Source organism: Lepidochelys kempii, chromosome 6, assembly GCF_965140265.1.
Source record: "Lepidochelys kempii isolate rLepKem1 chromosome 6, rLepKem1.hap2, whole genome shotgun sequence".
Lineage (NCBI taxonomy): Eukaryota > Metazoa > Chordata > Testudines > Cheloniidae > Lepidochelys > Lepidochelys kempii.
The window spans coordinates 31291826-31317731 of NC_133261.1; the positions used below are offsets into that span (position 1 = coordinate 31291826).

General features: G+C 43.4%; 2 protein-coding genes across 7 annotated transcripts in view; both read right to left on the bottom strand.

The window, feature by feature from the left end:
• NCR3LG1 (natural killer cell cytotoxicity receptor 3 ligand 1) overlaps positions 1-9256 on the bottom strand; it is a 32999-nt gene extending 23743 nt beyond the window's left edge. For 5 of the 6 annotated variants that reach the window (XM_073347383.1, XM_073347379.1, XM_073347382.1 and 2 more), the window contains exons 1-2: positions 8948-9256; positions 841-1194 (exon numbers count right to left, since the gene is read on the bottom strand). In XM_073347383.1, the coding sequence (XP_073203484.1) occupies positions 841-1194; positions 8948-9242 (649 nt within the window). In that variant the 5' untranslated portion in view covers positions 9243-9256. Of the gene's footprint in view, positions 1-840; positions 1195-7318; positions 7960-8947 lie in introns of those variants that run through there. The other variant, XM_073347380.1, reaches the window with a different exon arrangement.
• An 11150-nt stretch (positions 9257-20406) lies between these two features.
• Positions 20407-25906, bottom strand: part of NUCB2 (nucleobindin 2) — a 48296-nt gene continuing 42796 nt past the window's right edge. The window contains exon 13 of the mRNA XM_073347384.1: positions 20407-25059. Within this exon, the coding sequence (XP_073203485.1) occupies positions 24938-25059 (122 nt within the window). The 3' untranslated portion in view covers positions 20407-24937. The remainder of the gene's footprint in view (positions 25060-25906) is intronic.

Sequence of the window (25906 nt, forward strand, 5' to 3'; positions counted from 1 at the left end):
TATGGAGAAAAAAGTTAGATTACGGTTATAGTCATAGCTATGGTGACACTTTAATAATGTTACTTTTGTTGTAACACACATATTACCTAAATGTCTGATATGTGCAATGTTTCATCTTTTTTCCCTAAATGAGTCATTTTTCCCCGGAAATATGACTGCCGTAGGGAATATTACTTGGATGATAAACAGCACTAATGTTCATTAGGACCTTGGCAGTTTTGTTATTCTCTGCTATTTCTAAAAAAAATTTATAGAGAGAGAATAATAGTGTCTCAGATTTACAGCATTTCTGACTAGTGAAAATGCCACTGCAAGACTAAGGTTTGGATAATGAAAACCTTATCTAGCTAGAACCTTAGCAATTATGACAAACAGGCTTATTTAGATCCACATTTCCCCTCATCTGCAAAAAAATCATGGAAGGGGAATATTTAGACTGATACCACTGTGGAGATGTTGCAGGGGAAAATGAGCTGCAGTGTTCTCTGCTTGTAGCAAGGAAAGCGACAGTGAATAGAGAACAGGGATTGTGCCCTCTCCAAGGCAACTAAGATGGAGATATATAGAAAATACCAGGACAAACCCCAAAGATGAAGACTGCCAATCCACATATACATTCCCAGGGCAGGTGTGCTCACCAAACTCCTGCCATCATTACTGGCAGCACAACTTACCCAATTTCTTGGGTTATTCCACTTATATCATGCAATTCCCACTCCTCCACAGGGGCTCCGTGGGGAGAGGAAACTAGTACCCTAAAATGGACTCCCATATTCAAATAATCTGCCTTCAAGTCCCCAGGATACAATATGAAAAAAATTCTACAATAAAATCACTTACCAACTACCTCTAAAACAGCTGTTCCCTGAGCATCAAAAGGGGTGACAGTAACTTGGCAGGTATATGTTCCCGCTTCCTTAAACTGTATCTGTGGGAGAGAGAGTGCAGCATTTCCTCTTCTCAGGTCACTGTCAGACATACTGGCCCCATTTCTATGGGGAGTATGGTCTCCAATAAGAAATGTGAATACTTCCTCTTTTTGGTCTGCTCTCGGAGTCTTAAGATACCAGGTAACTCCCACATTCTTGAGATCCAGTTCTGCTGTACTGTACCCAGAGATCTTGCATGGTATGGAGATGTTATCATTCAGTGACACTATTTGTGGGGTGCTTCCCATCAGCACTTGAAGAGTTTCTTCAAAAACAGAAAGTATATATTTTGAGCAATACATCCTAAAGGCAAGGTTCCTTTTAACGCAGTTATTTGGCTGAAGGATCATTTGGTATTTTAGTAGCCTGTTTCCTGACCCATAATCCTCTGTAACCTGTCTCAATGGAAATCTAATGAAAGCTTTCCTTTCTAAATTGATAATGGCTTTATGAATAACAATTTTTGCTTTTATTTGAATGAAATAATAGAGATAACACAGGCTAGTTGGGTGGCCCTGGTCCTTAGGAACTACAGTGCAGGAAGAACTTTAGAAGTGAATACACTGCATATTACATGTAATACACTGGAGCTTTGTGGTAAAACTACAGCAGCACCTAATGGAAGAGAAATGTGCATTCTATGTATCCATCCATCCATCCCAGGTATTTATATGGACCCTATCATAATCATTTATATGGACCCTTATCATAATTGCTGAGCACCTCAGACTCTCTTATGTATTTTATCCTCACAGTAGCCCTGTGAGGTAGGGAAGTGCTATTATCCCCAATTTACCCATTGGGATATGACGCACAGAGAGACTGAATGACTTGCCCATGGCCAAGCACGAAGTCTGTTGTGGAGTGGAGAACTTAACCCAGTTGAGTCCCAGGCTAGCGCCCTCAACACTAGACTCAGTGTCCCAGTCAGAAGCCACTTGTGCATCTTCTCTAAAGGAAAATCTGTGCTGCTGGGTCCCCATCGCCACTGGGGTGAGGGGAAGAGGGACACAACACCACCAATTCCTTGTCATAGAATTATAGAAGTGTAAGACTAGGAAGGGACCTCAATAGTTCAGTCCCCTGCACTTAAGGGGACTGATAATAAGTAATAACTAAACCATTCCTGACAGGTGTTTGTCTAACCCAGTAGTTCTCAACCCGCGGCCCGCAAGCCACTTGTGGCCCAATCAGCACACAGCTGTGGTCCATGTGACATCCTCAGGGCCATACAGGTAGTTTATATATTGTGTGGATGCAGCCCACATAACACATAGAGTGCTGCATATGCGGCCCACAATGGTAAATAAGTTCAGAACCACTGGTCTCACCTGTTCTTGACCTCCAAAGACAGACATTCCCCAACCTCCCTCAGCAATTTGTTCCTGTGCTTAACTACCCTGACAGGAAGCTTTTCGCAATGTCCAATCTAAACCTCCCTTGCCTCAATTTAAGCCCATTGCTTCTTGTCCTATCCTCAAGGTTAAGGAGAACAACTTTTCACCCTCCTCCTTGTAAGCACCTTTTATATACTTGAAAACTTATCATGCCCCTTCAGTCTTGTCTTCTCCAGACTACACAAACTCATGTTTTTCAATCTTTCTTCATAGGTCATGTTTTTTAGACCTTTAATCATTTTTGTTGCTCTCCTCTGGACTTTCTCCAATATGTCCACATTTTTCCTGAAATGTGGCATCCAGAACTGGACACACCACTCCAGTTGAGGCCTAATCAGCACAGAGTAGAGTGGAAGAATTACTTCTTGTGTCTTGCTTACAACACCCCTGCTAACACATCCCAGAATGATGCTTTTTTTGCAACAGTGTTACACTGTTGACTCATATTTAGCTTGTGATCCACAATGACCCCCAGACCCCTATCTGCCGTACTCCTTCCTAAGCAGACATTTCCCATTTTGTATGTGTGCAACTGATTGTTCCTTCCTAAATGGAGTACTTTGCATTTGTCCTTATTGAATTTCATACTATTTACTTCAGACCATTTCTCCACTTTGTCCAGATCATTTTGAATTTTAATCGTATCCTCCAAAGCACTTGCAACCCCTCCGAGGTTGTTATTGTCCACAAACTTTATAAGTGTACTCTCTATGCCATTATGTAAATCATTGATGAAGATATTGAACAGAACTGGACCAAGGACCGATCCCTGCAGGACCCCACTCAATATGCCCTTGCAGCATGACTGTGAACCTTGATAACTCCTCTCTAGGAATGGTTTCAGAGTAGCAGCCGTGTTAGTCTGTATTCGCAAAAAGAAAAGGAGTACTTGTGGTACCTTAGAGACGAACATTTATTTGAGCATAAGCTTTCGTGAGCTACAGCTCACTTCATCAGATGCATCCGATGAAGCTCACGAAAGCTTATGCTCAAATAAATTTGTTAGTCTCTAAGGTGCCACAAGTACTCCTTTTCTCTCTAGGAATGGTTTTCGTGCCAGTTATGCACCCACCTTATTATAGCTCCATCTAGGCTATATTTCCCTAGTTTGTTTATGAGAATGTCATGTGAGACAGTATCAAAAATCCTACTAAAGTCAAGATATACCACATATACCACTTTCCCCCATCCACAAGGCTTGTTACTCTGTCAAAGAAAACTATTATATTGGTTTGATACGATTTGTTCTTGCCAAATCCATACTGACTGTTATTTAGTTATCTTCTAGGTGTTTGCAAATTCATTGCTTAATTATCTGCTCCATTATCTTGCTGGGTACTGAAGTTAAGATGACTGATCTGTAATTCCCCAGGTTGTCCTTATTCCCATTTTTATAGATTGGCACTATATTTGCCATCTTTTAGCTCTCTGGAATTTCTCCCATCTTCCATGAGTGTTCAAAGATAATCGCTAATGTCTCTGATATCTCCTCAGGCAGCTCCTTGAGTATTCTAGGATGTATTTCATCAGGCCTTGCTGACATGAAAACATCTAACTTGTCTAAGTAATTTTTCACTTGTTCTTTTCCTGTTTTAGCCTCAGATCATACCTCATTTTCACTGGCATTCACTGTGTTAGAAGTCCAATTGCTACTAACCTTTCTGGTGAAAACTGAAACAAAAAAAGCATTTAGCACTTCCACCATTTCCACATTTTTTGTTGTTGTCTTCCCCCCTCATTCCCCACTCTTTCCCCTGTCCTTGGTCTTCCTCTTGCTTCGGATGTATTTGTAGAATGTTTTCTTGTTATCCTTTATGTCTCTACCTATTTTAATCTAATTTTGTGCTGTGGTCCTTCTAATTTTATCCTGACATGCTTGTGTTGTGTGTTTTGTTTTGTTTTTTATACATCCTTTGTAATTTGACTGAGTTTCCACTTTTTGTAGGACTCCTTTTTGATTTTGAGACTAATGAAGTTGTCCTGGTTAAGCCAGGATGGTCTCTTGCCATACTTCCTATCTTTCCTATGCAGTGGGATAGTTTGCTCTTGTGCCCTAAGTTATGTCTCTCTGAAAAATTGTCAACTCTCTCAAACTGTTTATCCCTTAGACTTTTTTCCCATGGGATCCTACCTACCAACTCTGAGTTTGCTAAAGTCTGTCTTCTTGAAATCCATGATCTTTATTCTGCTGTTTTCCCTCCTACCATTCCTTAGGGCTTGGCTACACTTGTGAGTTAGAGCGCATTAAAGCAGCCCTGGGTGCCCTAGCTCACTACCCGTCGACACTGGCAAGGCAGATAGAGCACTCTGACTTTACGGCTACAGCGCTGCTGGTACTCCATCTTGGCGAGAAGATTAACACTTGTTGTGTAGTGGCTGAAACACCCGGGCGTCAGTGTGAAGGAGGTGTTGCATTACTGCGCTCTGATCAACCTCCAGAAACGTCCCATAATCCCCTTAAGTCAAGTGTCCACTCTTCTCATTGTTTTGAACTCGCCTAGGAATGCGGATATTCCTTTGAAAGCTCCGTTTCTGACAGCCGGCTCGGAGACAAAGCAAGCCGTTACTGTGGAATGCTGTCTGTGTGTGAGAGAGAGAGAGAGGCGGGGAGGAGGGGGAGGTCTGCTGCTGTCTGAACTTACGAGACAGCACGCTGACATGCTTTCAGCCCCCCAAAAGCCCACTCTCTCTCCCCCCCACATACACACAACACACTCTCTCTTGCACTCCACCCCACCACACCCCCATTTGAAAAGCACGTAGCAGTAAATTGCATGCTGGGATAGCTGCCCATAATGCAATGCTCCCAATGCCGCTGCAAGTGTCGCAAAAGTGGCCACGTCAGTGTGCTTGAAGATGTCAGTGTGGACAGATTGCAGCGCTTTCCCTACTGCACTCTACAAAGGCTGGTTTAACTCAAAGCACTCTGCATCTGCAAGTGTAGCCATACCCTTAGAATCATAAACTCTATTATTTCATGATCACTTTCACCCAAGCTGCCTTCCACTTTCAGATTCTCAACCAGTTATTCCCTATTTGTCAAAATCTAATCTAGATCAGCCTCTCCCTGGTAGCTTCCTCCACCTTCTGAAATAAAAAATTCTCCCTTCCCTTTGGGGAGACAGATGAATAATAAATACAGATAGATTCTTGCATAAAATCTATCTTTGGAAATGTGTCAGACTTCCATAGGCTATTTCAAAATAGCCAGGGAAGAACTCCAGGATCTCCAAAATGATCTCAATCTTGGGCATGTCTACATGACAACAGTAAAAGAAAAGGTGTCTCCCTATACACATTTTTTGCATGGCTGCCTATGGGCCTGCTTGGGGACACTGTTTCCATTCGGGTACATATCTGCTCTTGTCTCTATTTGCTGCATTCTGTATTTCCTGCATTCTGTACACACAGGACGATGTAATGCAGCATCACCAAATAATATAGAGAACTGCAACATCAGTCTCTCAAATGGGTGATCTCCCCCTAAGTCTGGTGCATTCAGATTTGGTTCAGTGTTGTTGATTTTCAACTTCTTGAGCTCAGGCAGTTTGACTGCTCACATACCAGGACCTTCAGGAATCGTTGTATAACACTCCATAGAGTGGAGAGATGACAAGAGATGGCATGTGCTGAGCGTGAGGAAGGTTACCAGGGGAGAATGGAGGTTGTATCACTTTCTTACTGTACTCATTGCATTGACAAGACCTGTACAGACCATAGGAGGCCTAATGGTGGTCTCAAGAATTTAATTATTACTGCAGAATCTTGAAGCAGTGGGGAATCACCTCACCATACTTAAGCAGCCCAACTGCACTGTACAGTTATGGAGGCAACTTCAGCAGATGTGGAGGGGGAAACCCCTCCCTAATGGGTGACCAATTAATTCATCTGCACCCCTACACAGAGGCAGAATGATTCCTGCACCCTGGTGGTAGTGGTGGAAGTAAGATATCAGCAAGGCACTGCAAATTTATAGCGCCATGATGTGTGTGATAGTGGGTTGGTTTCTTCTTTCTTCCCACAGCCTCCAAAGGAACTTAAAAAGGGATGTTCTCCCCTAACGCAGCCCTTTCAGCTGACAGCAGTGAAAGGGAGCTGGCAGCCAGAGGAGGTGATGAGGTGGAGAAGTAGAAGGATATTACAAAACAAAAGAAAAAGAAAAATATTTTAGAATACAGAGATCTTGGTCCCATCCTCCATACCACAGCAGGTGGCTGTGTGATACTGCAGCCCAAGTAATGGAGAGGAACCGGGATATTGGGAGCTCATTAGAGAGGCACAAAGTTGATTTATGTGAGCTCCTCTTCCCTTCCCAAACACTTCCCCAACTTGCTTCTGTGAAGAAGGAGTGAGATGTTCCTGCACTGATCCAACTGTTGTGGGATAAATCCCAGTTTATATGGCAGTGAGGGGTCACCCCATCCATTTCTTCTGCATAACCAGCCCTAAGGATCTGGTCCCACAGAAACAGCTGGCATCCGTTTACAAGCCTATTTTAGTAGTCATGCAGGGTATGTCTGCACTCCAAATGAAAAATGTGATTGTAGCACATGTAAGCATACCTGTGGTAGCTTTAAGCTAGCTAGAGCATGGATAACAGTGAAGTGTAGATATGTTGGCATGGCCTTCAGCATGGGTCAGCAACAAGAGTACATACCCAGACTCCCTGAAGGGCTTCTGCTTGGGTTTTTGGCACAGGCTTCAGCATGGTCTAGCAACCCAAGTATTTTGTTGTTTATACTTCCTGAAATTTCAGTTTTTTATGGATTAAGAAGCAATTACACTGTGTAGGTTTGGGGTCTTGCTTGGGTCTATACTTTTACAAAACTTCTCTTTGTTTTATTCTATATGTCCTTTATTTTGGTGAAATTTCTAAAAATGTAAACTTACATTGCTTTTTTTTAAAATTAGCCTTTGAATAAAGAACCGAGAGCCTTGAGTTAGGTGGGAGAATAACTGATTCCAGGAGTGAAAGTAATTTAAGGGACTTACCGGTATGCAGGGCGGACAGGATCCTGAGCAAGGTGGGGGGATGGCTCAACCAGAAGGGGCGGGGCATGGGGTGGAAGGGGCGGGGCTGGGGTCAGACTCCCCTAGCCTGTCCTTCAGCATGGCCCAGCAGTGATTTAAAGGGCCCGGGGCTCCCGGCCACTGCCACCAGCGCTACCCCAGGGCTCCAGCAGTGATTTAAAGGTCCACAACCTGGGGCCCTTTAAATTGCTGCCAAGCCCTGAGGCTCCCAGCTCCTGCTGCTACCCCAGGACTCCGGCCGCGACTTAAAGGGTGCTATGCACTGGCATGGAGGGTAAATCATAGTCAGAAAATCTGAATCTACTAGAAGGGAGGTAGACAGATACTGTCTTCTTTTTTTTCTCCTGAATTGAGTGTTTCCATCTTGAACAGTCAACACAGCAACAGACCAGCACAAGTGTGTTGCTATTGCAATCCTTCATGTGCTCTTGCCTACTTAAAAAGAGTACCAGCCTAGTGGTATGCCGCTTAAGTGGCAATAGCTTGTCCCAGGCTCCAGTCCAACCAACTTATTTTTTATTTATATATAAATAAAAAGTTTGCACAATGAGCTGTGCTAAAATTTGTGAAAGAACGCTGAGGCTCATTTATGTCAGCTGCACTCTTTGAATAAGGGCAATTTTGCATTGCAAGATCAGTCTTTAAATGCAAAATGTAAGTCCAGTTCATCTAAATAAGTCCCAATGTGTTTTTAACTAATTTAAGAACAGCTGATTGTACAAATTACTGATAGAGGGGAATCACTTTGCTCACCATGTAGCCAACTTGGGGGTTAAGGGCAGCTGACTAATAGCAGACAGCAGCACAGCCCTAGCGTATGGAACAGGAAGTACAGCAGAGGCTAGGCCATTGAAAATACAGGGGGAGTTTAGGCTGGTCCTGGCTTGAGATCCAATTATGTTAGACCTAACACTCAAACTCTAATTAATAAACAGAGTGAAAAGAACTGCTCTGGTACCAGTCAGCGTGGGGATTGTCACTGACTCCCTAGCATCACCTCCCCACCGGACTCAGCCTCCAGTTGTGACATTTTAAACAAACGGCCCTTTGTAAATTTCAGAGTAACAGCTGTGTTAGTCTGTATTCCCAAAAAGAAAAGGAGGACTTGTGGCACCTTACTTGAGCTTATGCTCAAATAAATTGGTTAGTCTCTAAGGTGCCACAAGTACTCCTTTTCCTTTGTAAGTTAAATATTAAACGTCTGGTTTAAACAAACAGCCAGGCCCCGGATAACCCCTGAGCCCCAGGGAGAGGCCAGATCGGATTGGTAAACAGGCGAGGGAGTTTGGGGGAGGCCGGGCCCAGCCGGGGAATCGGAACACTGAGCAGTTACAGAATTAAACCCAAGACACCAGCTGGGCCAGGCAAACTGACCCCTGCAATGAGAGGGGGGAGCCCCTCAAAACCCTTCCCCATCCCACCCCGCTGCAGGCTCAGGACGCCGGGGACACTGGGCGCTACACCCGCCCCCCACCCATACCCCTTGGCCCGGGGGCACCCGCAGCTTGGCCCGATTCTGTACCGGGGCCGCCCCCATCGCTGTGGCCCGAGGACCTCCCCCCGGCCGCCCCCGGCCGAGCGCTCGTTCACCTGCCAGCTGGAGCAGGCCGCCGAGACCCAGGAGCAGCAGGCACCGCTGCCCAGCGGAGCCCCCTGCCCACGCCATGGCCCGCGGCCGACCCAGCCCGGGGGCGGCGGTCGCTCTGCTCCGTCTGCCCCGGGCCTGAGCGCTGCGCGTCTGGATGGCAAAGGGACGTTGGTTCGCTTTTACTTTCTCTCTCTGGTATCCTTGGCCCCAAGAAGGGCGCGGTGCATGAAGCCTGGGGATGGGATCGGAGCTGGCACGCCGCGTAGCGTGTACTTTGTACAAGGAAAGACCGGTCATTTTCTGGCTTTGCGTTTGTGTGACCCCCACGCAAACACTAAAAGCTGGGACTTCCTTGTTTTTAAAAGCACTGACCCACCAGCTTCCACCTGCCCACCCCATCGCCCAAAGCCCTACCCCGACAAAAGTGTAATGCCTGGCAGAAAGAGTCACCCAAAGAGACATGAAGGAATTTTGTAGCTGCTAGGCTACTGATAGCCTCTCTCTGCGAGACGAAAAATAGTCCAAACCTAGAGAAATGGCTCAAAAAATGTGGGAGGTTGTTATGGAAAAATAATGCACCAGTTTAGTTACCATTTAGTCAATACTCAAAGTACACCCACCTGCAAAAAAACCCCAAAGCCCAGCACACCTGTCCATTATTCTTGAATATTAACATTCCATAGACTCACTGGTTTAAGAAATATGTGTAAATCGGGAATTTCAACTCCATTTGGTGCGATCACCAGCAACAACATGTCCTGGGTAGTGTGAGGAGAATGGTGGTTGCACCCAGTTAGGGGGAGAAACCTGTGATTATATTCCTGTATAAGGTTTCTCTAAACAAAGCTCACTGTGGTGGTGATTATCATTTGTCCCTGATATTTACATGGCAATGATTTGTAAATAGATTAATTACTACTGTTAGTCTTAGAATTTTTACCAAAGCCAAGATGCATGGCAATTATTTAAAAATGTCCTGTATATAATACCTATCACTTAGTGCACCCCTAGATTGCTGGAGGAAGACAGAAGCATCAGCCCTGTAGCTAAGGGGAGGCGCACATGAGAGGTCACTGCCCCCCTGGAAATCTCTTTCCCCACCTCTCCTGTAGAAATAAGATGTGTTCCAGTTTTTTTCCCTCAGTTTCTGAGTTTCCTCAGATGAATGATTGTAGTCCTAAGGCCCAGAGTTGTAGTCACAATTCCAGTAGCCCACGAAGGATGTGTTATTGACTGTGTTTCAGTTAAGTGAGTGTGGTGACTGCATTATGTTGCTGCTATAATAAAAGATACCAGTAAGAAAGTGTGTACAGAAACTGCATCTGCAGGGAGGCATCCAAAGTATATGAAGCAGAAAGGGGGGACATAGGGCTCTGTGCTGGAGTTTCTACAACCAGACCCTGCCTACCAGTTTGGAGGGGGGAAGAGGAGAGGACAGAGTTCCTTTCCAACTGAGAGAGAGGAGAAAGGTCCTTTTGGAGTGTGTAAGAGAGCATGGATAGGCTGACTAGAACTGGAATGCTCCTGTAGCATCCAGAAGAAACCTTAGATGAGCTGTCCACTGTCTGTGACATAACTGCAGTCAAAGAGAACCCCCTAGATTGGCTGGCAACAGGATTGTGAGTACCATTTCTATTAAAGCTGAAAAGGCCTTTTGTTTTCTTGTAGGCTGTATGCACAGCCTGGCGATGCTGGTGGAATGGGAGCTGCTATGGACTTTAGCAAATCTGGATTTTGCAATTGGAAAATTTTCTTAATCAAACAAGAAAACTGCTTAATCCACTTGAATGCAGTGGCTGATTGAAGAAATGCTACAGAGTTGGGGTGTCTTTTGTTTTGTTTTTGTTTTGATATTTCTTCATTTGTGACACTTAGGGTCTAGACACCCCAAAAGGAGTTCTGGGGTCTGAATCCCAAAGAATGTGCAATTGAATCAACTGGTTGTATACAATATTACTGTGTTTAAATATGTCAAGCAAGGTCTCGTATGAAAACCTGTAATGTGCTGAACCTGTTGGTTATTATAAGATACGTATACAAACTGTGGTTATGAGTTTATGTATTTGTGTATATAAACCTGTGCTCATAATTTGTGCTGCAGCATTCAGCTACACCTCATTGCAGGGAGGTGAAACAATCAGACACACAGGGCTACCTCCCCAGCCAGACAAGACTAGCTCTAAGTACTTAGCATTGTACAATCCAGAAATGAGAAGGGTGGACCATGAAAATTAATGGGAAAGCATTGAAGCAACTTGAAACTGAAAAGAAAACCTTAGTAAAAAAAAAAAGGAGGGAATTCCCCCCCACACACACACCCACCCACCCTGAATAACCATGAATCACCATGCCAAGAAAGAGAGAGAGAGAGAGAGAGAAATATTTTAAAAACAGGCTCCTCGGCACCTATAAGAAATCCCGTATCATGAGGAAAGCTCCAAAACTTGATGTGAAGATCCAACATGCAAAATATTTACTAAATATTTATTCAGGTTATTCATTTGGTCAATAACTGAATTATTAATTTGATTATGATATTTATTTTACCATCACTTCGTTTTAGAGTTGCCACAATTGTTGCTTTGATCTCACCCTCACAAATTGAAAGAAAGAGGTACTATTTAAAAACCTTGGCAAAATACTGATCGTCCACTCAGCCACAAAAAACCCATCCCATTTGAATTTTGTGTCTTTTTCACTGTTAATAAGTCTGATAGACATGCCTGCGTTTGTAAACACAGTGCTCGTAGCCTGTCTACACTAGCACTTTAAAGCGCTTAGACTTGCTGCGCTCAGGGGGGTGCTATAACACATAAGTGTAGACAAGCCCTCAGACTCACTGCCACGGGGTGCAGCATAGACATACATTTAGTTCTCTCAGCCCTTACAGGCTATGTCTACACTTCATTGTAAATCTGGGTCAGTGGGATCCAGGCTTGTGGCCCTGGTGCTTCCAAACCCATACTTGAGCATTCACACTGCATTGGAAACCTGTATTTACAATTTCTGGACTCAGGTCTCATTGCCATGCTAACGTGTCCATACTGCACTATGCAGACTGTCTGATTTGGTTCTATGGCTTGAGCTGTGTCCATATTGCAAAATGACAGGGCTTGGATCCAAGTCACAATGGGACTCGGGCTCTGACCTATCCCTTAGCAGAACTTGGATCCATAGTGCTTGCTGACCCAAATCAGACCGATTTGTGTGTGGACGGCATGGGGACTTGGGCTCAAACCTGAGTCAGAGCCCATGCTTAGGATATGTCTACATTGTAAAAATAAACCCTCAGCAGCGAGTCAACTGACAGGCTCTGGGGCTTGTGCTACAGGGCTAAAATTAGCCATGTGGACATTCAGCCTCAGTCTGGAATTTGGGCTCCAAGACCCTCTCCAATGGCTGCATTAGGCACCTGCATTCCATGTAATTGCAGGGGACCTGACATGGTGACTCAGTTACTTGTCCATGGTGACAAATACGGCTACAGTGGAGCCAGAACCTGTCCTACCTGTGCAGAGGATGCCAGTTTTGTTGAGAAAAATGGTGTGCTCCATACACTGTGACCTCACACATACAATACATGGGAGACCACGCTGTTCAGAGGATGCCATTTTGCTCAACAAAATGGCGTCCTCCAGGGAGGTAGAGGCCCCGGAATTGAACTTTGCACGGAGCCCCCATGGAACAAACGCTGCCCCCTCAGCCAGAGCCCAGGCTCCAGCGACAGCCCAAACACCTATGCTGCTATTTTTAGACCCATAGCACAAGCCCTAAGAGCCCGAGTCAGTTGGCCCTGGCTCTGAGACTTACTGTCATGAGTCTGTTTTCACAGTGTACAGGTACCCATAAGGTGCAGGGTAAACGTACCATTTGACATCCAGGAGTTCATCAAGCTCTCACCTAGCCTCATTAGTCCCCACCCCACCTTCTCAGGTTGGGAGGCAATAGATTATGACACAGGCAGGGCTGGGCCCAATGCCCTTTACAGAGGCAATCACCACGTGGTAATATCCTATCACATAGAAAAATGAGATTAACATATCCCTAAACAAAAAGCTTATGACTATGATTTGTACACTTGTTAAAATGTCAGAAATAACCCTTTCTAAAACATTAGAAATGCTACTTATTCTTATAATGTTGTTTGCTACAGGCCCAGCATAGTGCTATTCCCAGATCAGCCCAGAGCCAAGACTTTCTAGAGAGGACCATGGGAATTGTAGGCTGTAGCAGGGCATTCTGGGAAGGAGTGCCAGGAAAGGAGCCTTCCCTCAGAGCAGTAAGAGACAGCAGGCTTGTCTCATGGGTTTCTCCAGGTTGAACTCTAAAAGCTTGGGCAGCGACTAAAGGTGCCTTAGAGCTAGTGTATGCCAAAAGAGAGGAGAATAGGGCCGGTGGGTCTTATTTTTGTTTGTGGACTGGAGGGGCTTTGTTTGGCAAGTGCTTTTGAGATGAAGAAGGTGCCTTGTGGACTGAAGCAGGGCTTGTGGAAAGCCGAGGGTTAGCATCTGCTTCCTTTCAGGGTTTCCAGCAGAGGGCGGTGGCTTGATTTGCTGGATTCTTGTGACCAGGCTGGCTGTTTGTTATTGGAACTTTGCTACCTCAGAAGGGTGAAGCTCAGTTTGATTTAAGGGCTAAACCACTGCTACAGAAAATGGAAACTGAGGCAGGAGCTGCATCACCAGAGGCGGAGGTAAGAGCTCTATAACAATACTGTTACATATTTACATATTTTAGACATATAAAGACCCTCACTGTTACTATCCAGACTGCAATCTAAGTGAATGTCAATGTATTTCCAAGTTGCCAAAGAATTAGCACATTGACTTCAATATTTGTGCAGCACTAAATGTTTTACAGTGAGAAGACAAAGTCCTTGCTCGGAAACACTTTCAGTAAAAATAACAAATATGCACCCTGAGGAAAAAATTAACCTAGAAATATTATAGTGTGGTAACAAAAGAAAATGCTCCTTTTTAAAAGATACAAACTGCTTTAAAAATTGCTGATTAAATTCCTTTTGTAAAATTCAGCTTATTTTCAACGTTATTTTCCAGCCCTCTGTTTTACTGCAGCTGGGCAGCTATCATAAATGTGCATGTTTCTTCTTGGTATAGGCAGAAACCATATATACCCTTGTAAACATTCACTCGCTACTACCTGTCATTGTTTTAGTTTATGTTTTACAGTAATTTAATACAGTCAAATTGCAAATGACCTGAAAAGTCACTGTCTTCCATTTCTTGGTGTATAAATTACATTTGTATATGTTTTTAGTGAGAATGTTGGATGATGTGTTGTATGGAGAAGAGAGAGGTGTTTTGGGCCCCGGAGAAACAGAGTTGTTTCAAAACCCTTCTTCACTTATGCAGCATTAAACAATTAATTGTGGTTCTGGGTTTGCATCTGTTACTGCAGACAAACTCCCATTGCAACATCCAGCTAATAAATACATTTTAATAGCTTATTAATTGCACATGTTAAAGCGCTTGAAACTTAAAAAGTAACACTTGAATTTTAACAACCTCCCTTATTTCTTTTATGTTTGCTGTACGGTGTCTTTTATATTATTATTTGTGTTGCTAGGACCCTCAGTCATGGACCAGGAGCCCATTGTGCTAAGCACTGTACAAACACAACAAAAAGAGAAATCTCTTGTTAGTCTACTGAGATTATACTAAATTTCTAAAAAAAGGGGGAAGAATCCATTATAAATACCCCAGAACTGCTGAGGTCTGTTCCTTTTCAGACATAAACAAGAGACATTTGAGGAAAGCAAAAGACAGAAATTGCAGCTTTTGTTTGTGTCTTTCCCACTTGCAAATTAGCTGATAGGAAGTTACAGGCACAACACAATCTTATTGTGACCTGCAAACTCTTCTGTGTATGTTAAGGTGTTGATTTTACCTTGCCTTTTCTTATTGCAGCAGTGTTGCAAAATCAAATGCCTTGTATACTTAAGCCAAACTTTTAAGACAGAAAGCAAAAAAAGAGAAAGGAAAGAGATGAAATAAGGAAAAATGACACAACAGGGTGGCTGGGAAGGATAATAGTAACTCCAACCATCAATCTGGGTGCAGCTGAACCTAATGCAGATAGTGGTATTAGCTGGTGTGCTCTTCTTGTTCAGTCAGGACTCGGGCTAGTCAAAGAGTTTGTGTTTAAACTGTTTTTTAATGGAAAACTGGGTGTTTGACAAAACATTTTTCAGAGAAAGTCTTTGCTTTCTGTGGGAAAACTTAGGTTTTATTTATTTATAAATATATTGTCAAAAGAACATCTGAAAATCCAAATATTTTAGCAAAAAACCAAAATATTTAGATTCTGAAATGCCATCTTGTAGTTCAGGTGCTTTGTGTTCCCATTTTTCTCTCTGAGGCAAGTGCTCCAGCCATACTTAAATTCCCATTATACACTGCTGCCATGAGAGTACCATGGTGCACTGTTTCCCCTCACCAGTGTAGTCCAACCAGTGGGCCTTGCCTATAGAGCACCATGAGGCACCCGAACTGCAGCTCCCATAAAGCACTCTAGCAGCATTTCAGGATTGAAATATTTGGCCAAATCCCAAATATTTCAATTCTGGATTTTGGCCAAATATTTCATTTTTTTGACAAAAACAAGATAGGATTTTTTGGTCAACATTTCCCAGCAAAGGGCAGTGGGGCGGGAGGGAGAGGAATTCCAACCAGCTTTATTTGGGACCTCTGTCAGGATGAGGACCCTGGAGGTCCAACAAATGGTAGATTCCTGGATCCCAGCTGAGATACGAACCTGAGATTTCTGCTGCCACCCTTCACGGGTGTATCAAATTTCTTTCCCTACTTTATCTCTGTCTGGGTCTGGATTTTGGGCAGAGGTTCAGGTCATTTTTTACTATATCTGAACCAGTTTTCCCATCACTAATTGTCCAGCATGTGTATGCTGTCTCATAATAACTGTCATTCTGGTTAGAAGTTTAAAAGGAACAGAATAACTGTTTGTTAAACCCTAGAAAGTCAGGGATAGAATTGCTGTTTGATGTCCACCTTCCTTGCTTTATGGATCATCCAAGCTTTAAAATGTATTTTTCTTCTAGTGGTCCATCTTCAGTATCAGCCTCACATTGGACCTTACACTCTTTATTCTGTTCTTTGGCTTTAAAAGTCACAGAGGAAATAAAACCACCCTCATACTCAGCATTTTCTATTCCTTCATCAATGGGATATTTTCCCTTAAACCAGGAAACGTAGGTGTCACATGTATTCCTTCCACATATAAAACAGTGAAGTGTCCCATCCTCACCAGCCTTTAAGTTGCTGCTGTCTTCAGGGTGTTAGCTGTCTCTTGACTAGAGGGGCTATGGCAGTGATTCTCAACCTATTTACCATTGTGGGCTGCATCCAATACTACCCATATGGCCCTGAGAATGTCACATGGGCTGCAGGTTGAGAACCACTGGGCTAGGGCCTAAAAAAAAGATACAGTTGTCATGAAACAGGATTATAAATAAACCTACACAATGATAAGGCCTCAGAAGCAGGGACCTTCATCTTTGCTGAATGTTAGGATATGTTTTGCTGCTCAAGTTGTAATTTTTACAATCATATTTTTTTCTGTTCACATGTGACTGTTGCCTTTTAAGCTTACATAAATAAACAGGGGTTTAGGTCCCCAAAGCCCATATCTCATGGATGTGCTGGAGTCTGGGTCCATCCATGAGGAAGCCTTGTCCGGTCATGTTCCTTCTCTGGCTCCCTGTGGGCCTCTCCAGCTGCCCTGCCTGCCATGGACCCCAAAACCCCCACTGCTACCTTCAAGGGGTTTCCAAAGCGTCAAGAGGCCTGATACAAAGTATTACTGATCAGTGTTAGTTTTTGTGTTAGTTCTCAATACATTGATTTGATAGTGTAACAAGGCACAGCCTCTCCAACCATGCCCCTTCCAAGCAAATGAATCCCTGATCCCACAGAGAGACCTTCAAGGGCATGGAAGAGGGAATGATTGCCTTCTCTCACTTCTCCGAGTAGGCTTTCCATCCCTGTGTCTGAAGAGGAAATGGGAGTGAGTAGGGCCATTGTTTTGAGATGGGAGCTCTGCAGATTATCTCAGTTTTAGGTATAATACTTGTTGATGGCTTTGTGTGGTTCTGATTTAAAGTCAGCAGGGCTGTCCTGACCCATATGCAAACTATGCAGGGTACCACGAAATTTGGGGCACCAAATTGCCCCAAATTTTCTGGTGCCCTATGCAGCGACATGCTGCTCCAGTGGCCAGCCCAATCCTAGCTAGCTGAGCCGTACAGAAAAGCTGCTCCTGCCCATGCTCCGCCCCTGCCCTGCCTCTCCCCCAAAGCCCCTGCCCCCACTCCACCCCTCCCCCTGAGCTATGTCCCGGGGGAATGCATTGGGGTCGGGCGTGCCCTGCAGTCACCAGGCAGCGGGAAATGGAGCAATCTGGCCCCAGCCCGCTCCACTCTGCCAGCTCCCAGCCGCACCCCCGAGTGAGTGCTGGGGGGCTGTTCCCCCCAGCCCCTCCAAATCCCAAGGCTGGGAGCCAGGGGAGCAGAGCAGAGCGAGCTGGGGCCAGGTCACTCCACTTTCCGCCACCCTGTGAGTGCGGGGACGGGCCTGCCCTGCAATCATCAGGCAGCAGGAAGTGGAGCGACCCAGCCTCAACCCATTCTGCTCCACCGGCTTCTGCTGGGGGGCGGTTCCCCTCTGCCCCCCAAGCCTGTTCCTGCCCCCCCCTGCAGAGGCCTGGGGCCAGCTCCCTCCCACCCACCAGCAGAGGCCTGGGGCTGCATAGGTCAACAAAAGGTCTAGGGACAGCCCTGACAGAGTAGGTATTTGTTCATAGCTAGTTGTGAAATCTTTAAATGGGAAAGTAAATACCATTTTACTTATAATATTAAGCATACATTTGTAATGGGGTAATTAACATATCAATGAGAAAGCACACAATGTAAAATTTGTACTACTCCATGGCATCCTTATCAGTATGTTCTCCTCCCCTGTTAGTCAATACAGCTCAGTGATTTCACTCTCAGAGCACATCTGACTGCAGCATACAAATAACTTGCTGTTTCATTTATCTTCTGAAACCTTTTAAACAACCCAGTTTTTAGGAGGAATATTTTGAGGTGTCACCTCTCAATTTTAGTGATTAACAATATAACCTGACAAGCCCTTGTCTCTGCAAAGCTTTGGCATCTGTACTATAAGAAAGTGAAGATAGCTAATTCAGGGCATAGCACTGAGAGCAGAAGGTGGACTAGGGTTTGTGTTGGATCATATTAAAGAAGTTTTGTATTAAAATCACAAATGAGTTTGATTCCCCAGAGTTTAAATTCCAGGGTATTACTAATTAAGAAGTCTCTTGGTTTTTGGTACTGTTTCTCTCCCTCTGTGTGAAACTTGCAAGCTGCTAATTGCGTTAGTACATTCTAAGACAGAGTCTGTTCTCAAAGCAATTCACACAGAGAGAGACTCAAAGCAATACTCTGTAACAACAGAAACAGCACCCAGAGACTCCCCGCCCTTTTGTTGTATTAACAATTGTGATTAAAACAGAGAGAGAGGATGTATGTGGATGGATGCTTGGTGTGGATAATAACTGAATGATCAGGGAGGTGCCAGCCTAAGACTCCAGTGTCCATTGGCTGAAGAAGGCATCATGTGGAAATAACCAGAGGACCCCCAGAGGGCAGACTGGAATCCACCCAACAGCCTCAAGAATGGGAGAACCAAAGAACAAGATAACATCTGGCAGCACGGAGCCATCAGGAATGTGCCATCTGCTGATTGATTCAGCAACAGCATGATGAAGCAATTCCCACAGACTGGCATAGGAAGAAATTCCTATAAAAATAGACTCTAGAAAGTGAGAACTTTGGGGTCTGATTCTGCAAACCAACTTCCAGGAGCATCAGATGAGCATCTGACAAGGCCCTGCTCCCTCCTCATGTCCAGGCCACCTAGCCAGTGGCTTGGCATGAGCAACTCTAAGGCTGGTAACTATGATAACAACCTTGCAGAACCTGTGTGTGTGCGTGTGTTTGTATGAATGAATGTGAGATTGAATGGAATGTAAAAGCTATAACTAACTGCTTACTAGGATTCTTTCTGTATTCACAATAAATGTGGTATTTTGCCTTTTCCCCCTTTAATAAGATCCTGCTGGTTTTTAATTTATTGGTATAACATTTGGAATTGAACTTCCCAAGGTTGTAAAACCTACCTTCATACTTGTATATAGATTCAAATATATTTAGTGCCAGATTCTGAGACCTTTTCTCATGTTAAGTAGTGTCTTACTCCACAAGCAGCATTGTTGAAATCAATGGGAATATTCAGAGAGCAAGGTACTACTCAACACGAGAAAGGGAAGTAGAATCTGATTTTAGGAATTAGCCAGTTCAGCTCACCTCTGAGTTTCAGTTCAAAGGCTTTCTCTGTACAGGACTGACCTATCCCCAAAGGAAACATACATAGCACTTTCAAAAGACAACCCTGGAAGCTTACATTCATTACTCTGCTAGATACTAAAAACCATGGACTGAACAGAGACATTGGATTTATGGCTTACTACAACAATCTGTAACCCAGTAACCCCTTCTTTTTGTCCTATGACTGCAGAGTTGTGAAGGGGACACTCTACCTTGAATGTCCCTTATAATATGTGCTAGCTACTTATGCTAAACAATCTGTTCCACCTTTCATTTTGGCTGGGGGCACCTTTCCCAGCCCTGAAGAAGAGCTCTGAGTGGCTGGAAAGCTTGTCTCTCTCACCAACAGAAGTTGAAGTTATTTTTTCACCTGCCTTGTCTCTCAAATGTAATGCAAGCTGTCTTACCCAGCAGGACCTCTCCCACATGTGGCATTATTTCCTTAGGTTGCATCTCAATTTTCCCCCCATAATCTTGGCACTAAGTATAGTTTAGTTTCTGTCTTACTGTTTTAAGTGAAGACTGGATATACAGGGACTCTATGTGTAAGACTAATTTGACTAATAAATTACAAAACTGCGCCAAAGACATTGCTACTGCCAGGTTCAAAAGCCATCCGATATCCTTCCATGCCTGGTCACTCCAACTCCCAGTGGAAAGCCCAGACCAGGTGGCAATGGGGCCACATAAAGAACCTGCAGAAAGTTTTGCTCTTGGTAAAAGCTAAAACGTTTTCCCCAGCCTCTTACTATACTTGCAAATGCAATACCCAGAAAAAAACAGTTACCCAGTATCTCAGGCTCCTGCACACGGGGAAGAGACTAAGCTTTTAGGCCCCGCCTGGGGCCCTCTTGATTAGCCCACAAAGAAGACCCACGTGGGAGCATGACAGGTGACCCCAAAGCACCTAGCACTGCCAAAAAGTCACTGCTACAAGCCAGGAGGAGAGAGAGCGAGCCCCAGTGATCACCCCTTTGTCATCCACTCCAGTTTCATAGGCACAATTTGGTAAAAAGAAAACACCAGATGTCTTGCTTTGAGTTGTTTCAATTTAATCCAGTTAAAATCTAATCTATACAAAGCATGTGGGGGACATTTTTTTTCTACAATATTGCACCGGAGGATATGAATTTTTACAACATTGACCAACCTACCCCTTTCCCTGCCCCCCATGCCCAACAATAAAATAAAATAAATGTGAAATTCAATGTTTACATCTTTTAGAGCAGTGGTTCCTAAACTTGTTCCGCCCCTTGTGCGGGGAAAGCCCTTGGTGGGCCGTACTGGTTTGTTTACCTGCTGTGTCCACACGTTCGGCCGATCGCGGCTCCCAGTGGCCACGGTTCGCTTCTCCAGGCCAATGGGAGCCACTGGAAGCAGCGGCCAGTACGTCCCTCGGCCCAAGAACCTGCAGACGCGGCAGGTAAACAATCCAGCGCAGCCCGCCCGGGGCTTTCCCTGCACAAGCGGCAGAACAAGTTTAGGAACCACTGTGATAAAGTAATGGAATGTGTGTCAAAACCAAGTTGCATTAAATTTTCTTTTAATGGCCTTTAAGACAAAATAAAACCAAGTAAGCCTGAAAGTAGTGGTATCCATGACACTTCAGTCCCTGGTACAGCTTTGAAAATCTAGTAAGATGCCCATTATCACTTTCTGTTCCCTCATTTAGCTATAAACATTTTTATTCATACTTATGACTTTGAGAGGCTTCTGAGAAATCAGTACCGTAGTAACGAAATCTTCAGCTGAGATGCATGCCTGAAGTGGGCAATACTGGTTAGTCTTTCCATGCATGAGAAAGGAAACAGCAGAAATGAAAGTAACATGCTATAAGTAATTAAAGCTACAAACGCTGCATTTATAAGCATTATTTCAAGCACCCTGCACGACATCATCTTAAGGCAGAGGGTTCCTAACAGAGAGAGAACCCATAGCGATGCATCATTTTTTTTTATCCTGCTTTTACAAAAAAAGACTTCAGTGAATTTAGTACTGGAGAAAGGTGCCAGATTGAGAGCTCTGGTGACTCCTAGAACAGGTGCTACATGGGCAAGCTTTCCCACATGCCCTGCTAATATGTCAAACCCGGACCTGAAGACTAAACTTTTGAGAGTAAGTTCAGTCTCCATGTCCATTCACTCCTTGACCTCTTTGCAGACAGCAAAGAAGGGAACCATTTAAGGTGGGCTTTTGTGCAACGTAGACAATTGTCCACTAGCAAGTTGGTTAATGTCACGAACATTTTAGGCCAGACAGGTTTGAGAGTGGTGGTAGCCGTGTTAGTCTGTATCAGCAAAAACAACGAGGAGTCCTTATGGCACCTTAGAGACTAAAAAATTAGGCCAGACAGTTATCAGTAGGTGACCTTTGACTAGAGCTGGATTTGATCCAACAATCCAAAGTCTGCCCGTTCCTTGTAAAAATGTGCTATATCTCATTTTTTTTTAAAAAAAAAAATCTATTTAAAGAGGTTAAATTGATAATATTGTATGAAAAGAAAACAGACAATGAGAGCAGACCCACAGAAGTTGATCTGACAGTGTGCACTTCTTTCCTGGGAGCTCACCTACTGGCTGGCATAGAGTGATGCAGCTGCAGTATAAAACTGTTGAGAGATTTTTGCATACAGAAAAGTGGTGACCCACAATGAAGTGACAAAAGAAAACTTTGGCTTCCCCTGCATCAGGGCGGTCACAATAGCTGTGGCAGTCACAAAGGTAAGGAAGAGCCTATGTTCAGCACCTAGATACCACAATACTTTATTAATACCTCAGTGTTTGAGGGTTTGGAATAAATAATAAATGACTATAAACCTACATAATGCCCATCTTCCCATAAAGCACAAAAATAAGACAGATTATTATAATCAATCAGAACAAAACTAAATAGATGTTGTGCTTAGAATAAGCTGTGATCAGTGGTATAGAGTTGGGCCATTCTACCCTTAAACGGGGTGGGGCGGGGGGGAGGAATCAAATGTTTGACTAAAGCAGTTACTAAGTTTGGAGCATGTGTGTCATGGGGTGCAGGTGTGATTTGTGGCAAATCCAGTTTTATTTTGCATTTAAAAAGATCTGTACTGCATTATATATAATACTGAATTATTGGGGATTGAAAACAACTTTGATGGCAAAAAGAAAAGGAGGACTTGTGGCACCTTAGAGACTAACATTTATTTGAGCATAAGCTTTCGTGAGCTACAGCTCACTTCATCGGATACGGGTGGAAGGATAAATTACTGAGAAAACTTTGATGTCAGAGACTTAACACAGAGAGAAGCTATTATTTGTATTGCAGTAGTGCCTAGGGACCTCAGACAAGGATTACAATTCCTTCATTCTGGGTGCTATGCAAATTTATGGCTGGACCAGCCTTCTCGCAGTAAAACCCGTGTGGAGGAGGGAGCAGATCTCCCCAAGTTTCTCCTCATGGACTCCTCTTGAGCAGTGTGGCTGAACTCCCATCTCCCAAGAATCAGCTTACAAACCTAACACCAGGGCCATTCATTGGAGAAGGTCCTGTGCTACATCTGGGGTCCCAGTACTGCCTCCTTGTGTCCTGCCATGCTAGTATGACTCTACTGGACCTGGCTACAACTGCCCAAAACCTCCTTTATGGGGGGATTCCTAGCAAGGGATTGGAACTGCAAAAAAGTAATTTGATCTGTGGACAAATAAATAAATCAAACTGATGTAAAAGTAACAAGGAAAGACCAAGGACCTGTTAATTTGAAGAAAGGTTTAAAATGTTACACATCTTGAGCAAACCATGAAAGAGGTTCGGGGGGGAAGAAACCTACCACTGCTTGAACAGTGTCAATGCCAAGGAGGAAAGGAACTGTGGCCGACATACAATTAACAAGATGAAATGGAGTAAAAAATCAAAACTGATCATCAGGAAAATTATCCTGACAAGCAAGCTCTATTAGACCTTGTGGAATTGTTTCCCAAGGCAGAACACAAGTCCTTTAAAACTAGATTGGAGAAAGGGAATATGCTCCATCCTGCATGAAGAAGTCTGCATTAGCTATTCTCTAATGTCTAAGATGCTACAAAACAAATGTCTTGAAGTTCTTCTGTGGAAAAAAATACTGCTTGAACTGCTTTGCAAATACCCATCTTTCTCTAGTTACCATGACACATGCTAGCATACATCTCTCCAGAACAGAGGCTTACTTTTATTTATTTAAAAGCTGACCCATTCCACATACTGACATTGTTGGCAGGCAGCTATAGAATGGGAAGGGATCTGAATGATCCTGATTGGAGGAAGGAATATGTTTATATAAGAAGTCAGAACCAGTTTTCTGCAAAGGGAAAACATTAATGTTAAAGGAATTGGGTTTGGACTTCAAGATACTTCCTTTAGGTCTGAAATACGAAATGGATCTTTTTCTACATCTTGGCAACATTCACAGGTAAATCAAATAATTTCTTGTAAAAGCTTGGGTTAACTTGAAGAAACCAGCTTGGTACCAATACCAAAACTATACAGTCATGACATATGCCTGTTTCAGGGAATTTCATAAAATTATATTGATTGTAAAACGAATGAGCACTAACAATGGGAAACCAGAGAGACTCTAGCAGTCAGAATGTCTTGTCTGAAAAAAGCTGTTTGAAACATACTGTGGATTTTGAGAGGATGGTTTTACCACAGGAGGTAGGATAATATGCACAGAAAAAGACAGTCCTTTTTCTATTTCTCACAATATTTTTTCATCAACGGAAGAAAACCCTCGTTTTAATAGCATGCAAAATGTTGAGAGCAGCTAGAAGATAATGAAAGAAAGAGGGACAAGAATATAGTCTTAACAGCCACTCTGCAAGATCAGCACTCAGCTGCTACACTGGATTCATCTTAACAATGAGGATGGTTCAAATCAACACACCATAAGTACAGTATTCCATTTTGAAGGCTTACAGCGAAGGTCATAGCTATCTGTAAACGTGAAAAGTATTCACTGTTCTAAAATTCTTTCCTGGAGTTACATTTTTAAAAGTGCTGATTTCTTGAAATTAATCAGAGCAGGTTTGTTTTTATTTGGTCTCAAAGGAGAAAAGCGTTGGCAGTACTGGAAACTGAAGACCTCCATTCCTGGGCCTAGTTTCCCCAAATTCTGCAGTTTAGTGCTTCTGGAAAGTGTTTCTATATGAAACAGGATTAGCTGGATCTCTAGTCCCGTTATCCGCTTCTCTAGAAAGTGAATTCCTGATTAATGACTAACTATTGGTCATAAGGACTTCTGTGCTCCAGGGACTAAGCTTTTGGAGATTTGTTTACAGAAAGTGGAGAGATGCTACTTTTTTGTTATTTCTTCCAACCTCCCGCTCCCTTTTAACCTGCAATCGATCTGCCTGTTATCTTTCTCACTGATGCATAGAAGATTAAATTAATCTAATTTAAACATCAGTTGGGTTTGAATTGTAAAGCCGTAACATTCCCAATGACTTCACTTTCTTCAGTTGCTTGTGGGCAGTTCATATTTCACTCTGTTTCTGTTTAAGTCCCCAACCCCAACCCCCAAAATAATAAAGATGGTATAAAGTTGAGGCACAAGTGGTTAAGGGTGAATTTGAACATGGTCACTTCCAGCGGCTGTTTCTTGAACTGGTATGTGGCCTGGCGGTAAAGGCTGATCACCTGCAAGATGGTTTTGTGCATTTCCGATTTGATGTTCCCCAGCTGTAAAACAAAATAAGAAACAGTGTCAATCTCTTAAGCAAACTGATCCCAAACTAGAGAAGTCCCTGAAAGAAAATGACAAGGTTCCAATGTAGGTGTAGCTACAATGTGCTTATTGTAAATAAAATGGTCCAGATTTTGCTAACGTGACCATCAGGTTCCATAACAGTATTAAGTGTTAGATTATAGGCCAGTTTAGCAGTTGCTTCATTCTCAGCAGTGGGGGTTTTTTTTTTGGTCTTTCCTCTTTTCCCCTGCTGGCCCAACAGTGGGATTGATGGGTTCAGGAATTGGGCGCGCACGTACGTAGATTAGAAGCAGAAACTTTTAAAGAGTGAAGGGTAAGGGGAGCTCCTAGAGCAAACTCAGCCCAATAAAGAGAGAGGCTTTTTTTTTTTTATTTAAAACAATATAGAAGTTTACTATAGAGCAGAGAGATTATATTAGGAAAATCTGAATTTACTAAACACAGGGTCCAGAATCTCCAAAATGGTGTTTTACCTTAATTTAATCTAGGTTAAATCTTCTGTACCAGCGCTTAGCAGCTCAAGGGAATGCCTAGTTCTAGTTACCAACAAAGGGCACCAATTCTGATCATAGCTACAAAGTGCATATTGTTAGGTATCTTGCAAAACCATGCATAGTGAATAACTGGACAAGGCGGAGGTCACAAATGCACCCAACTCCTTCTTCACTTGATGGAAATCAGATTTTTGTTTAAAATGTCATTTCTGATGTAGGCATCCAACATTAAAATGTTAATGTCTCCATAGAAATGTTTTCTGTCACATGCCTTGACATTTCATAGCAGTTGCATGAAATAGAACACAATCCACAATAGGAAGAG